The sequence below is a fragment of the Perognathus longimembris genome, chromosome 1, assembly GCF_023159225.1.
Source record: "Perognathus longimembris pacificus isolate PPM17 chromosome 1, ASM2315922v1, whole genome shotgun sequence".
NCBI lineage: Eukaryota > Metazoa > Chordata > Mammalia > Rodentia > Heteromyidae > Perognathus > Perognathus longimembris.
In genome coordinates, this window is record NC_063161.1 from 108,774,418 (window position 1) to 108,788,653 (window position 14,236).

The following is a 14,236-nucleotide window of genomic DNA, read 5'->3' on the forward strand; positions in this document are numbered from 1 at the left end:
TTCCATATAAAATTTTGCTAAAAGTTCTATATAAAATCTTGCTAATATAGGAAGATAAGGACATGAGGGAGAAAATATGATAAGGAATAAACTTGCTGCTAAACATAAACATTTTATCTTGTAACAGTACATAATTTAAGGCTGAAATATTTCAAACAGAAGGAAAATACTTAACAAAATGTACTTCATTCATACTTCAGAAAAGTATGATACTGGTCTATAGTGATACTGATCTATAGTGGAAAAAAACTTCTTTTTTGGTGCCACTATTAGGGCTTGAAGTCAGGGCTTTATACTTGGCCTTGGCTTTTTCACTCAAGGGTGGTGCTCTACCACTTGAGCTACACTTCCACTCTGTACAAGCTATTTTTCAGTAACACCTATGTGGTATTGCTATGGAACAAGTTCATGTAAATAGTCTCTTTCATCAAGACTGAAAGTACAGTGTGTATGTCAATTTAACATTTAGGAATTTCTTAAAACACAAAATGAGTATTATAAAGATTGTTTATCTTCCTGGGAAGATACAAACACAATGACTAAAAACTTTCTAACAAATCCTATACTGTGCCTATATTTGCATTTTAGAGAAAATACTTACTCTTATGTTTGGGCTGAAACAATTTTTTGCCCAGGTATAAAACAACTGCCATTATTATCATGTAGTTTATTATTGCGCCAACACGGGATGGGTAGGCAATGACAAAAAGGCCAAGAACATCAAAAAAGACCATGTTTCCATGTCTATACTCAGATGAAGAAGCTAGCATATCAGATGTAGCTAGATATTTAAGGACTGCTAAAATATTGTCACCTGTTAGTAAGAAAGAAAACAAAGTTGAATAAACTATCAGAATGCAACTTACATGTACCATGTAAAGCAGAAATAAATCATCTACTAGTTGAATAAAGAAGTACCTAGAAAGAACATGGACAAAACTACTCTCTCCCCAATTGGTCTTTCTAAATTTCTCCAATATGGTCCCTGCTCCTTTCTCCATTTTCTTTTCACTTAGAAGCTCCCTTCTGTTGGAACTAGTCTTTATGATCAATTATACAACACACAGATATCTTAGATCTGATTCTTCTACTATATATTAACTATACCAGACACTTCTAGATATCAAAAGTTCCATAAATCAAGGAACAAAAGAACTCTTATAAAGCTCACAGGCACAGAACAAGTTGTTACAAGTAAGATGAAAATTAATTAAAAATAAAAAAAGGCAGAGGCAGGAACCATCTTGAGCTTCATAATAAGACAATCACAAAAAAGAACACAAAAAACTCAAGGGCTAAAAATGTAGCTCAGTGGCACAATGTTTGCTTAGCACAAGTTAGGCCCTAAATTCAATCTCCAGCACTAAAGATACTATAAATAATATATATATATATATATATTTTTTTTTTTTTTTTTTTTGGCCAGTCCTGGGCCTTGGACTCAGGGCCTGAGCACTGTCCCTGGCTTCTTTTTGCTCAAGGCTAGCACTCTGCCACTTGAGTCACAGCGCCACTTCTGGCCATTTTCTGTATATGTGGTGCTGGGGAATCGAACCCAGGGCTTCATGTATACGAGGCAAGCGCTCTTGCCACTAGGCTATATCCCCAGCCCCATAAATAATATATTATAAAGAATTTTTTTGGTGTTTCTATTTTCTTTCCTGTTTGTTCTGTTTGCTCATTTATGTCTTTGGGAGAGTAAGGGAAGGGACAGAAATGGGAGGAAGAAAGGTGAACAAATGCAGCAGTAGTACTTACTGGACACTGTTGAAAATAAACTATGTAAACTGCGGGTGGGAAGGGAAAAACTGGAAGAGAGTGAGGGAAGGGGTAACATTGTCCAAAAAATATGCACTCTTTAACTGACTTATGTAACTGTTAACCCTCTCTCTGTACATCACCTTTATAATAACAATGAAAAGGCCAAGCACTGGTGGCTCAAGCCTTTAATCCTAGCTACTCAGGAGGCTGAGATCTGAGGATCGTGGTTTGGAGCCAGCCTAGACAGGAAAATTCATGTGATTCTTTATCTCTGATTAACCACCAGAAAACCAGAAGTAAGGCTGTAGCAAACTGGTAGGGCACTAGCTTTGAGCAAAAAAAAAAAAGCTCAGGAACAACGCCCAGGTCCTAAGTTCATGTCCTACAACTAATGAAAATAAAAGTAGTAGTAGTACTAGTAGTACTACTGCTAATAATAATAATAAATTTTTAGTAAAGGAGCTAGATGCTGGTGGCTTATACCAATAATCCTAGCTACTTAAGAGGCTGAGACCCAAGGAATATGGTTCAAAACCAGCCTGGGCAGTCCATGAGACTTTTATTTCCAATCAACTACAAATAAAGCTAGAAGTGGAGCTGTGGCTCAAGTGGTAGAGTTCTAGCCTTGAGTATAAAAACTCAAGGACAGTGCCCAGGCCCCAAGTTCAAGCCCCTAGCCCAGAAAAGGGGGAGGGGAGGGAGGTGGGGAAGAGGGGGGGTGAGGAGGAGGAGGAGGAGGAGGAGACAAGGACGACGACATATAGTTGTGAGAGATTGAAAGTTTGGAAAGACAGGGAAGCAACCCTGAGAAATGATATTTACAGCTGAAGAATGAACCTAGTTTCAAAACCACAAATTAGTCCTAAATGGAGGGGAATATTCAGAAATGTAGCTGCAGGAGAGTCAGAGGCAAAACCTAACACATGAAAGGTCTCTAAAAAGTATGTTACATTAATCAATGAATCCAATTAAACATTTTTTGATATAAGATCTAGCTAGTTATATTGCTCAAACTAACCCTGAGCTCCTGAATTCCAGCTATCTTTAGGCCTGGAAGTAGCTGGAAGACAGCATTCAGCCCATTATTTCAATAGTAAGCCTACTTCCTACTGCTCAACCCACTTAAGATACACACTCTTGCCACCAGATTGCCGTCATTTCATTTTCACTTACTTCCATTTAATACTCATTGTGACATTCTTGCTTAAAGTGTATTTTCCCTAAAGCTTCAGTCTTAGTCCTCCACCTTAACTTCCCTCTTCTAAAAATCATGTTCATTCTCTATTCTTATGTTGTATATCTTTAATTCCCAAGTTCCATGCCCAGATTTTCTGAGCTATAGTATCACCCTTGACCTCATCAGGCTAGTTAGTTCAGACCCCTGCATTTTACTAGTCTTAGCAGAGCTCATAGTCTGCTTCTGCTAGTCAGTTCCACTTAATTTATCTCTTCTATCTAACCTCTCAAATATTGCTGATTTATGCTGTACACAATGTATCTAATTTTTTATCCTTCCCCTTTTGTTGTCCATCTCCTTATCCTCCTTTTTCTGAATATAACACATTGTGAGAACACTCCTTGTAAGCTAGGGCCTCTCTAAGAGCATTACCAGTACATTTAAAACCACCTAATGACTTCATTTGGAGATCCAAACCTTCAAAAGTTCTTTAGTCCTTTAACATCTTCCTGCTGATTTTCTTTCCTTTATTGTGTGTGTGTGTGTGTGTGTGTGTGTGTGTGTGTGTATGTGTGTGTGTGTGTGTGTGTGTGTGTGTGTGTGTGTGGTGTTTAGAATGGAACCTAGGGCCATGCACATACTATGTTAAGTGTTCTAGAACTGGACTTTTGCTGATTCTTTTTTTTTTTTTTTTGGCCAGTCCTGGGCCTTGGACTCAGGGCCTGAGCACCTTCCCTGGCTTCTTCCCACTCAAGGCTAGCACTCTGCCACCTGAGCCACAGCGCCCCTTCTGGCCGTTTTCCATATATGTGGTGCTGGGGAATCGAACCGAGAGCTTCATGTGTAGGAGGCAAGCACTCTTGCCACTAGGCCATATTCCCAGCCCCCTTTTGCGGATTCTTAAAACTTTCTAGGCCTACTATTTCTGAAGAGGTTACTTCTATTCTAGTGTGATGGCCTACACATAACAGCCTCCCATATACACACACCATGCTCTTGAATGGAGTATCCTCTTTCCTTCACGTGCCAAATCCTAGCAATTCTTTAAGGCTCAGCATCTCATCTGCCTCCTCCAACTACCCCAGATCTCTCTGGAAAGCTCTTTAATTTCCTATCTTATAAAGGCTCTCACCTACCTTCACTATTCAATTATGGACTATGTAAGCATATTCCACATTGGACAAACTACCTACACCTGTATTCTATTGTCAGCTCCAACTCATAGCTTTTTCCTTAACAGCAGGACTAATATTTAAGCACTGATGTCTCCAACTCTAAATCCGTAGCCCATTCTACCACATACTACCTCTCCAATGTAGATGCTACAGAATAGTCACATATTTCTGTAAGTCACCCCTAATAATTTATCTTAGTGCAATTCAGAAGTTGAACTTGAGATACCAACCTGCTCTCTGAATAGAATCTGTTAGAATTCTGTCCGCTGTGTCATACTTTGTGTGATAAATGTATCCATTCTCAATAAAAGCTAAATCAATTCCTGTAACACATGGGGGGGAAGGTCATTTTGCTTTAAATATTAACCTTGTTTTACTTGCTTACTTGTTTTTAATAAATTCCTAAGAGACAAAATGTCAAAGCAGTGGGATAATTCATTGTCTTGCCATATTTATAAAGAATTATATTATCTTCCAGACTTATAAAATATACACTTATGATCCATAAGGCAAAGCATGATTATGGAAGTATACTATTCCAAAGAGAAGAGGAATTTGCCCAAGGAATAGAAAATTTGATGTCCTGAGTTTGGTCAGTCATCAAAATTTTACCATCTATATGCCTGGCCAGAGCCAAATTTTAACTGCAAATAAATGAAAAAGTTATTGAGGGAATTGGCAAAGCAAGAGCCACAATAAAAGTAAAACGCCCCTGAAAAATCTATTCTATCTTTTGATAATGAAGTGCTAAACCATTCTTTTTGTTTTGTTTTGTTTGTTTTTTGCCAGTCCTGGGCCTTGTGCTCTGGGCCTGAGCACTGTCCCTGGCTTCTTTTTGCTCAAGGCTAGCACTCTACCACTTGAGCCACAGCGCCACTTCTGGCCATTTTCTGTATATGTGGTGCTGGGGAATCGAACCCAGGGCTTCTTGTATAGGAGGCAAGCACTCTTGCCACTAGGCCATATTCCCAGCCCCTGCTAAACCATTCTAATCAAAATGTGAGGCAAAACAATTTATTCTTGGGGAGGCAAACATTTAAATTACTGTGGAGTTTTAAAAAATAAAACATTTGGCTTAGGTCTGTCATCCTAGCTACTCAAGAGGCTGAGCACAGAGGATTGAGGAAATTCCCAAGCCAGCCCTGGCAAGAAAGTTTGTGGGCCTCTTATCTTAAATTAACCAACCAAAAATCTGGAAGTGGAGCTGTGGCTCAATTGGTAGAGCAAAAAATGCTCAGGGACAGAGCCCAGGTCCTGAGTTCAAGCCCCAGGACTGCCAAAAACAAACACAAAATAATGTGGTTTACTCATAAATTTTCAAGAAGTAAAGCTCACTTTTGAGAAATCAGTTTTGCACAACAGCTTATTAACTATTGACAAAATACCTGGAATGTTCCCAAAATCTCTATAGATACGGAAGTCAGTATCTGAAGGAATGATTCCACTCTGGAAAACCTCTTGAGCCACCACAGAAGCAAAAGGGTGTTTAGCTGCTGAAACATAAGCTTGAACTAACCAAGGATTTTCAGGACCTGAAATGAAATGTAACAACATAATGCAAGGTTCATCTTGTAATTTTTGTTTACTTGTTTTTTGTTGCCAGTCCTGGGGCGTGGACTCAGGGCCTGAGCACTGTCCATGCTTCTTTTTTTTTTTTTTGCACAAGGCTAGCACTCTACCTCTTGAGCCACAGCACCACTTCCAGCTTTTTCCTATATATGTGGTGCTGAGGAATTGAACCCAGGGCTTCATGTATATGAGGCGAGCACTTTACTACTAGGCCATATTCCCAGCCCCAGTCTTGTAATTTTTAAAAAATATATCTGAGTAATTACTTTGTTGATAGTGTTAGGATGCCAGCCTTGCATGTACTAAGCAGGCATTCTATCAATAAGCTCCATCAACATGTGGTTTGGGGAGATGGACGCAGATACATTCCTTAATCCCTTTTTCTATATCTTCCAACACTTCTCAGATATATGTGTATGGCTTTTAGAGTGAAAAATAACCTCTCATACAGATAAAATTACCTTAAACTATAAAAGTTTATCTGAAAATGGGAAAATAATTTATAATTCTGTCATCCTCAGATAACTATTATTAATATTTTCAATTTTTGATGGTGTGTTCATAGCTACAAACAGTATACTCTGTACATTCTTTCACTTACCATTAAATGCATTTTCCTATATTGATAGAATACTTGAAAGTTTCTTCTTTGGGATTATAGGATGTTGCCTGGGATTGTTGCATTCAACAAGGGCCTAATATCCATAATATACAAGGAGCTCAAGAAACTAAACCTCAAAAAAGCAATTAACTCCATTAATAGATGGACAAAGGAGCTAAATAGAGAATTCTCAGAATAATGGCCAATAAACAGATGAGGAAATGCCCTGGCTATGAAGGAAATGCAAATCAAAACAACACTGAGATTTCATCTCTCCCCAGTAAGACTGACCAGCATCAAGAATATGAACAACAAATGCTAGAGGGGCTGCAGATAGGACTATAAACTAGTACAACCACTCTGGAAGGTGGTTTGGAGATTTCTCAAAAAACTAAACATAGAACTATCCTATGATACAGCAATACCACTCTTGGGAATTTACTCAGAATAGTATATAAGTCAAGATTCAGTAGAACTATTAACCATAGCCAAGGTCCTGTAACAACCCAAATGCTCTAAATAGATGAGTGGATCAAGAAAATGTGGTAAATATATACAACAGAATTTTACTCCTCTATCAGAAAGAATATTATGTTATTTTCAGAGAAGTAGGTAGACACAAAAAAATTTTAAGTAAAGCAGTCAGGGTCAGACAAACAGTGTATTTCTTCTCTTATATGTGGAAGTTAGATCTAAGAAGCAGGAAGGTTGAGTAAATGCAATCACTATATTCAATGTACAATAGTAGGAATAAGATAGGGAAGAATGATGGTAGGGATGACATTGATCAAAAGGCACTGAACTCAAACTGTCTTTTGGAATTGAAACCCCTTTGTACAACTACTTAATAATAATAACTTACATGAGACTCATCTCCAATAACTACTCAAAAAACAAACAAACAAAAAAAAAAAACTAGAAGTGTGGCTCAAGTGTGGTATTAACCGTGAGCAAAAAAAAGCTTAGGGAATATGGCCTGGTGGTAAAGTGCTCGACCTGTACATATGAAGCCCTGGGTTCGATTCCTCAGCACCACATATATAGAAAAAACCCAGAAGTGGTTCTGTGGCTCAAGTGGTAGAGTGCTAGCCTTGAGCAAAAAGAAGCCAGGGACAGTGCTCAGGCCTTCAATTCAAGCCCTAGGACTGGCAAAAAACAAAACAAAAGCTTAGGGACAGCTCCCAGGCCCAGAGTTCAAAGCCAGGATTGGCAACAAAAAAAAAAATACAGTACTGTTTCAAATTATTCACTCTTTCCTCCCAGAAAAAGGATTACACATTCCTACCTTGGCCTTACCACATATATAATTAATAACACTTTCCAAAGGAATCACTATATATTTTCTCTACAATATTAATTGAAGGATTGGTATAACTTGCTCTGGATGAAAAATTGAGAGCAGGGCTGGGAATATGGCCTAGTGGCAAGAGTGCTTGCCTCCTACACATGAAGCTCTTGGTTCGATTCCCCAGCACCACATATATGGAAAATGGCCAGAAGGGGCGCTGTGGCTCAAGTGGCAGAGTGCTAGCTTTGAGCGGGAAGAAGCCAGGGAAGGTGCTCAGGCCCTGAGTCCAAGGACTGGCCAAAAAAAAAAAAAAGAAAAATTGAGAGCAGGAACAGAACAAAGCTCAACCCAGAAGACTTACAAAAGCCATGCCATACTTTAATTTTTTATCTATATCTTTGATAGGAGCTTCTCCTTTAACCTGGCTCCCAAGCTAAATAATAATGGGATACGACTATATTATTAAAATAATTAATACTAGTAAAAGCATACTATTAACACGTAGGAGAAAGGCAAGTAGGGAGGATACACAAATGGAAAGAAGAAAGGGTAAGCAAGTACAGTAGTTATATTCAATGTATATGAGGCAAGCACTCTACCACTAGACCGTATTCCCAGCCCCGCCATTTACTTTTAAGTGTTTGTTTTTGCATGTTTTTGGTCAGAGGGCTTGAACTCAGGGTCTGGGCATGGTCCCTGATCTTCATCCCTCAAGCACTCTACCACTCTGAGTCACAGCTCTAGTTCTAGTTTTCAGGTGGCTAGTTAGAGATAAGAATGTCAAGATCTTTCTTGCCTGGGCTGACTTCAAACTGTTATCCTTAGAGATCTCAGTCTCCTGAGTAGTTAGGATGACAGGTATGAGCCACTAGTGCCCAGCTAAGTGTTTACTTTTTTTTTTTTTTTTGCCAATCCAGGGGCTTGAACTCAGGGCCTGGGTGTTGTCCCTGAGCTTCTTTTGCTCATGGCTAGCACTCTACCATTTGAGCCACAGCACCACTTCCAGCCTTTTCTGTTTATGTGGTATTGAGGAATCAAACCCAGGGCTTCATGCATGCTAGGCAAGCACTCTACCAACTGACCCACATTCCCAGATCCTAACTGTTTACTTTTTAAGGAGGCCATTTAACCCTTTCTATTTCAGTTCTGATCTTTCCTTCCTTTTTCTAAAGTCACCATATCTGACACAGAACAACTGTCTTTCAGTATTCAGTTTTAAATCATGTTTTCATCCCCCTTCTATAGACTTTGCCCATTTAAAACTTCCTTCTATCTACAAGTAGAAGCATAACTCAGCTAATTCCCAGTCTTAAGTAATCTGTGAGAAATTACTACCTAAGAGGACTCAGAAGAGAGAAATCTCCACCAAAATTTGGCCACGGATGCTTAAATTCCAAAAAAAAAAAAAAATCACTAAATTCATGAATTAAGAAAGCAATATGTCTCCCTTAAAAACCAACAATTCCATAATAAAAGACATAAGAAGGGGCTGGGGATATGGCCTAGTGGCAAGAGTGCTTGCCTCGTATACATGAGGCCCTGGGTTCGATTCCCCAGCACCACATATACAGAAAATGGCCAGAAGTGGCGCTGTGGCTCTAGTGGCAGAATGCTGGCCTTGAGCAAGAAGCCAGGGACAGTGCTCAGGCCCTGAGTCCAAGCCCTAGGACTGGCCAAAAAAAAAAAAAAGACATAAGAAATGGTGAACAGAAAGAAAATTCAATAAAACAATGACAACAATAATCAATAAAATTAAGGAAGTCTGAATAAATTCAAAGATGATACAAATAACTAGAGAAAATTCAAAGAGCTCAATGAAAGAAGACAATTCAGATTCTAAAGATTTAAATGAAGATATTGAAATCTTTAAAATCTTGGAAATTAAGAGCACAATAGCCTAATTTAAAAAAAAGCAACTGAAAGCTTTGCAAACAAGAAGGAACAAGTTGAAAATAGGGTATCAAGGATTGAGAGTAAAATAGAGGATTTAGATCAGTCAATTACAATTTAAAAAACTAAGAAAATAAAAATTAAATTACAAAACCTATCAGAATCCATGAAAAGACCAAACAAGCTCACAATGTAATCCTAGCTACTTAGAAAGCTGAGATCTGAGGTTTGATTTGAAGCTAGCCCAGGCAGGAAACTCTGTGAGAGTCTTACTTCCAATTAACCACCAAAAAGCTAGAAGTGGAGCTATGGCTCAACTGATACATCAATAGCCCTGAGCAAAACAAAGCTCAGGGACAATTCCTGAGTTCAAGCCACAAACAAAACAGAAAAACAATTATACAAATTATGAGTGTAGAATGAAAAGAAAAGCCAAAAGTATTAAGTATCTATAAAATAATAGCAAAAAACATTCCAAAGGGAGAGTCATTCATGTAGGGAAGGCTTACAGAACACCAAACAAGTAACATCTGAAAAGAAATATTCCTAAATGTTAACATACAGAATAAAGAAAATTGAAAGCAGCAGAGAAGAGACAAGTTATACACAATGACAAATCTATTAGAATAGCTGATTTCCCAACACAAAGTTTAAGTGTCAGGAGGACATAAAAAGAGTTTGAACTCTGTAACATAACTGCCTATCTAGATTAAGATACCAGCATCTTCCATAATTAAGAGAGAATTAAAAATCTTCCCATGATGATCAAAAGCTACAGGAAGAGATAACTAACAAATCAGCTCTGCAAGACACTTAAAAGAATGCTAACCTCAGAAGAAAATAAAAAACAAGAAAACATAAGGAAGAATAAACCCCACCAGATGAGTACATTGGCAAATGAAGAATAGAAGTACCATAAAAACAGAAAAATGACATGAAAGATGGAATACTTTTCTATTTTATTGTTGAATATTAGTGGTCTTATTTCTCCAATCAAAAGATATAGAACAGCAACTTAGATTAAAAAGCATGATCCAGACATGCACTGGGGGCTCACACCTGCAATCTTAGCTACTAAGGAGGTTGAGATCTGAGGATCATGGTTCGAAGTCAACCTGGGCAGAAGTCTGTGAGAATCTCATCTCCAATATTGAGGGTAAATAATGTGGTAATGCATTACAGCTATAGATCATTATCTCAATGAAAGATGTTGCTCAATAAGGAGTTTGAGGAGACAGAGAAAGAAAAAGCAATAGAGAAGGTTATTCAGAACAAGACATAATGTTTGCATGTATGAAATACCAAAGTGATGCCAGGTACTGGTGGCTAACTCTTGTATTCAGGAGGTTGAGATCTGAGGAACACAGTTCAAAGCCAACCTGGGCAAGAAAGGCAATGACACCCCTAAAAACTGGAAGCAGGCTATGGCTCAAAGTGATAGAATGCTAGTCTTGCACGTGTGCACATGCATGCGCACGCACACACACACACAAAGAAAGAGAGAGGGAAGGAAGGAGGAAAGGAAGGAAAAGAAAAAAGAAAGAAAAAAATGGCACAGTGAAATCCCCTGATACAGTTGATATAGTTAGTGTACATTTAAAAAAAAAAAAAGAAAGAAAAGAAGAGCAGGGCAGCCTCTGTTAGGGAGGCTGGTAAAGCAGGTGAATGAAAATAGAACAATGAAGCCTGTTAAAAGGAAGAGGGTAGTAATAAGGAAGAGTGATGAAGGGGGTGAGGTTGATGGGGATACATTATACGCAGGTGGGGAAATGTCACAGTAAAACCCTCGTTGTACAACTAACATATGTTAATTTAAGTCTTGACTCTTTCAAGAAGTGAGGTTTATAAGGGTATTTGCCCTGTGATAATTAAGTTTTATAGCCTTTGTGTTATATGATTGTGATATATTTAATACTATGTAAATGCCATGCTTGACTGGACTGTGATAAAAACAGCTAGGACAGCATTGGAACAGCTGGATAAATCTGAAAATACATTTTTATCAGACAATAGTTTTATTAACATTGTATTTCTCAAGTATAATAAATGTACTTAAGAGACTATATCTATTTACTAGAAGAATATGCTAAGATTATCAATTAATACAATTTTTTTCTCCTTTACTTTGATAAATGTAGTGAATTACATAGTTCTCAACTTGGTTGGAAAGGCTTGCCTATTTTGTGTATATTATTTGAATTCAGTTTGCTAATACTTCATTTAGAACATTAATATCAGCATTTGATGTTACATACTAAAGTATCTACCACAGCTTGTATATGCACATCTATGACTCAGAAATGCATATACACAGACATGTAAGACAAAAATGCTTTTAAGAGGGAAAAACTGGGAGAGAGCAAGGGAAAGTATGACACGATCCCAAAAGCAATTTACTCATTACCTGACTTCGGTAAATGTAACCTCTCTGTCCTGTACATCATCTTTACGAGGCCAATTTAAAAATAAAACAAAAAAGACTTGAAGATACAAAAAACAATCACAGGGAAAAAAATACATTTGAAAGGATGTTCACAGCAGTAGTATTCATAAGAGACAAAATTTAGAAACTAAGTCCATCAGTAAAATGGATAGACTGCAGTGCAATGGAAAATCAGTCATCAATGAACACAGAATGAACTACTGTGAAATGAGAGGAGAGACAAAAGTCACCCACACAAACATAGCACATGACTCAATTTAAATGGACTTCAAATACAAACAAAATTAAATCTACCAAGGTATGTCAGTGTAACAGTAACCTTCTGAGGCAGAAATAACTGGGATGGACCAAAGGAGGCCTCTAGGGTACTTATTCTGTGATCTGGTGATGATTTATATTGCATTTGTAGAAAATCACTATTCAGAGTGCTAAAAGCTATGAACTTCTTGGATTACAATAAAAGATGAATTAAAAACATTTATAAACATTAAATATATGATACATATGATATGTAGTATTTGTAATATTTTTCATATACTTATGTATCTTTACTTACAAAGACATATAAGATACTTTATTTACATATAAAGGAATAAAATATAAGTACTTATAAAGTTCGTTTTATGCATTGTGCCCTAAGAACTCATTGAGAAAAATCTAAGATACATTAGCAGGAAAAGCTTTTGCAATTTTAAAGATCTGATACCTGGCCTTTAACCTCTTATTGTTCTATTACAGCATGGGCATGCCTAAGGTCTATTAGACCTTCTCTTGGATTGTCCACTGATGGCTATAGGTCAAGTTTGGTGTAAAAAGTGAGGCTTTGGGGGCTAGGAATATGGCCTAGTGGCAAGAGTGCTTGCTTCGTATACATGAAGCCCTGGGTTCGATTCCCCAGCACCACATATGTAGAAAACGGCCAGAAGTGGCGCTGTGGCTCAAGAGGCAGAGTGCTAGCCTTGAGCAAAGAGAAGCCAGGTACAGTGCTCAGGTCCTGAGTCCAAGGCCCAGGACTGGCAAAAAAAAAAAAAAAAAAAAAAAGTGAGGCTTTGGGAGACTGAGATGAGGAAATAGATCAGCTCCTGAGTAAGAAAATCCTCATCATATAAACAAAGCAAAGGGGAGCCCCTTAAATGAGAAACTGTAGACCTAAAGATATTACACTGTGGTCATTAACTACAAAGGGATAGGAACTAATAGAATCCCAGTTTTACAGATCAGAACAAGTTGCAGATGTGTGTGACTGGTTCAAGACTCCACCCATGGCACATGCTAAAGGTTTGAGGTTTTAAGTCTATCTCATTTAATTATAGGTCCAGTGCTCTAAGTCACTTCTCTAACGTGCCAACCAAAGAAAGCTTTTACCTTAATTATCCTCAAGAGAAAAGTGCTGGGCATATATGAAAAATTTTCAATTTGTATTCTTTCTCCTACCATCATCCAATCCTGTGATGCTTCCTGGGGCTGTGACAGGTTCTTTTTAAAGAATGAGCCCCAGCTTTCTTCTTGCAGAGGGCAAGAGCATGTATGACACTGAAGGGAGCTAAGAGCTCAATGCCAGGTTGAAGACAAAGCTTCCTAGAAACAGAGTAAAAGCAGACCCACAGCATCACCTTACACTGCTCTACTTGTTTCCACCTTTGGTTGATGGCAATGATACCCAGCAGGAAAAAAAAAAAAAAGGATGCTATTAACGTTACTTTGATTAAAAAATGTTAACAAAGACAATCAAACTATTCCTAACTTGAAAAGAATGCTTATTCAAGAGATTATTCATTTAAGAGAGTTTACTTATGTTCAAGTTTCCATTTTATAAAAACTAGAATTGCATTAAAATATACAGAGCCTTACATACCTGTTTGGAACACAAGTTCTTTCCCTCCCACACCTGCTGCCTCCAGGTTAATAAATGCACGAATTAAGCTTGCCCAGGGGTGCTGAGTAATGAAACCATGACTGGCCTTAATGAGAAGGAAACAGAATATAGGTTAAACAATCTTAAACTATCAAACTTCATCTCATTTATTTTAAGGACAGAATAGCTATCTTGCTACAGTAAACAATCTGAGTAAAAAATAATCATTTCTTAAAGGCAGTCTGCAAAGACAGGTTCCGTTTCTCATTCTATAAATAATGGCTGTGTGCAGTTTTCTGGTTGCAAATTCATTCATCACAGAGGCAGTCTGTAAGGAACAACATTTTTGCTAAGTATGAAACTACACAAAAAGCAAACAAAATAGGAGTACAGAAGAGCAAATACAAATGGTTGGGCTTTTATACTGTGTACTACCACAAGACATCTCTGAAACTCTAGGTCAAAAAATATGTAAGC

General features: G+C 37.8%; 1 protein-coding gene across 2 annotated transcripts in view; it reads right to left on the reverse strand.

The window, feature by feature from the left end:
- Ermp1 (endoplasmic reticulum metallopeptidase 1) overlaps positions 1–14,236 on the reverse strand; it is a 40,968-nt gene that overhangs the window by 15,664 nt on the left and 11,068 nt on the right. For both annotated transcript variants that reach the window (XM_048346066.1, XM_048346156.1), the window contains exons 4-7: positions 13,760–13,865; positions 5,499–5,645; positions 4,344–4,436; positions 602–814 (exon numbers count right to left, since the gene is read on the reverse strand). In XM_048346066.1, the coding sequence (XP_048202023.1) occupies positions 602–814; positions 4,344–4,436; positions 5,499–5,645; positions 13,760–13,865 (559 nt within the window). The remainder of the gene's footprint in view (positions 1–601; positions 815–4,343; positions 4,437–5,498; positions 5,646–13,759; positions 13,866–14,236) is intronic.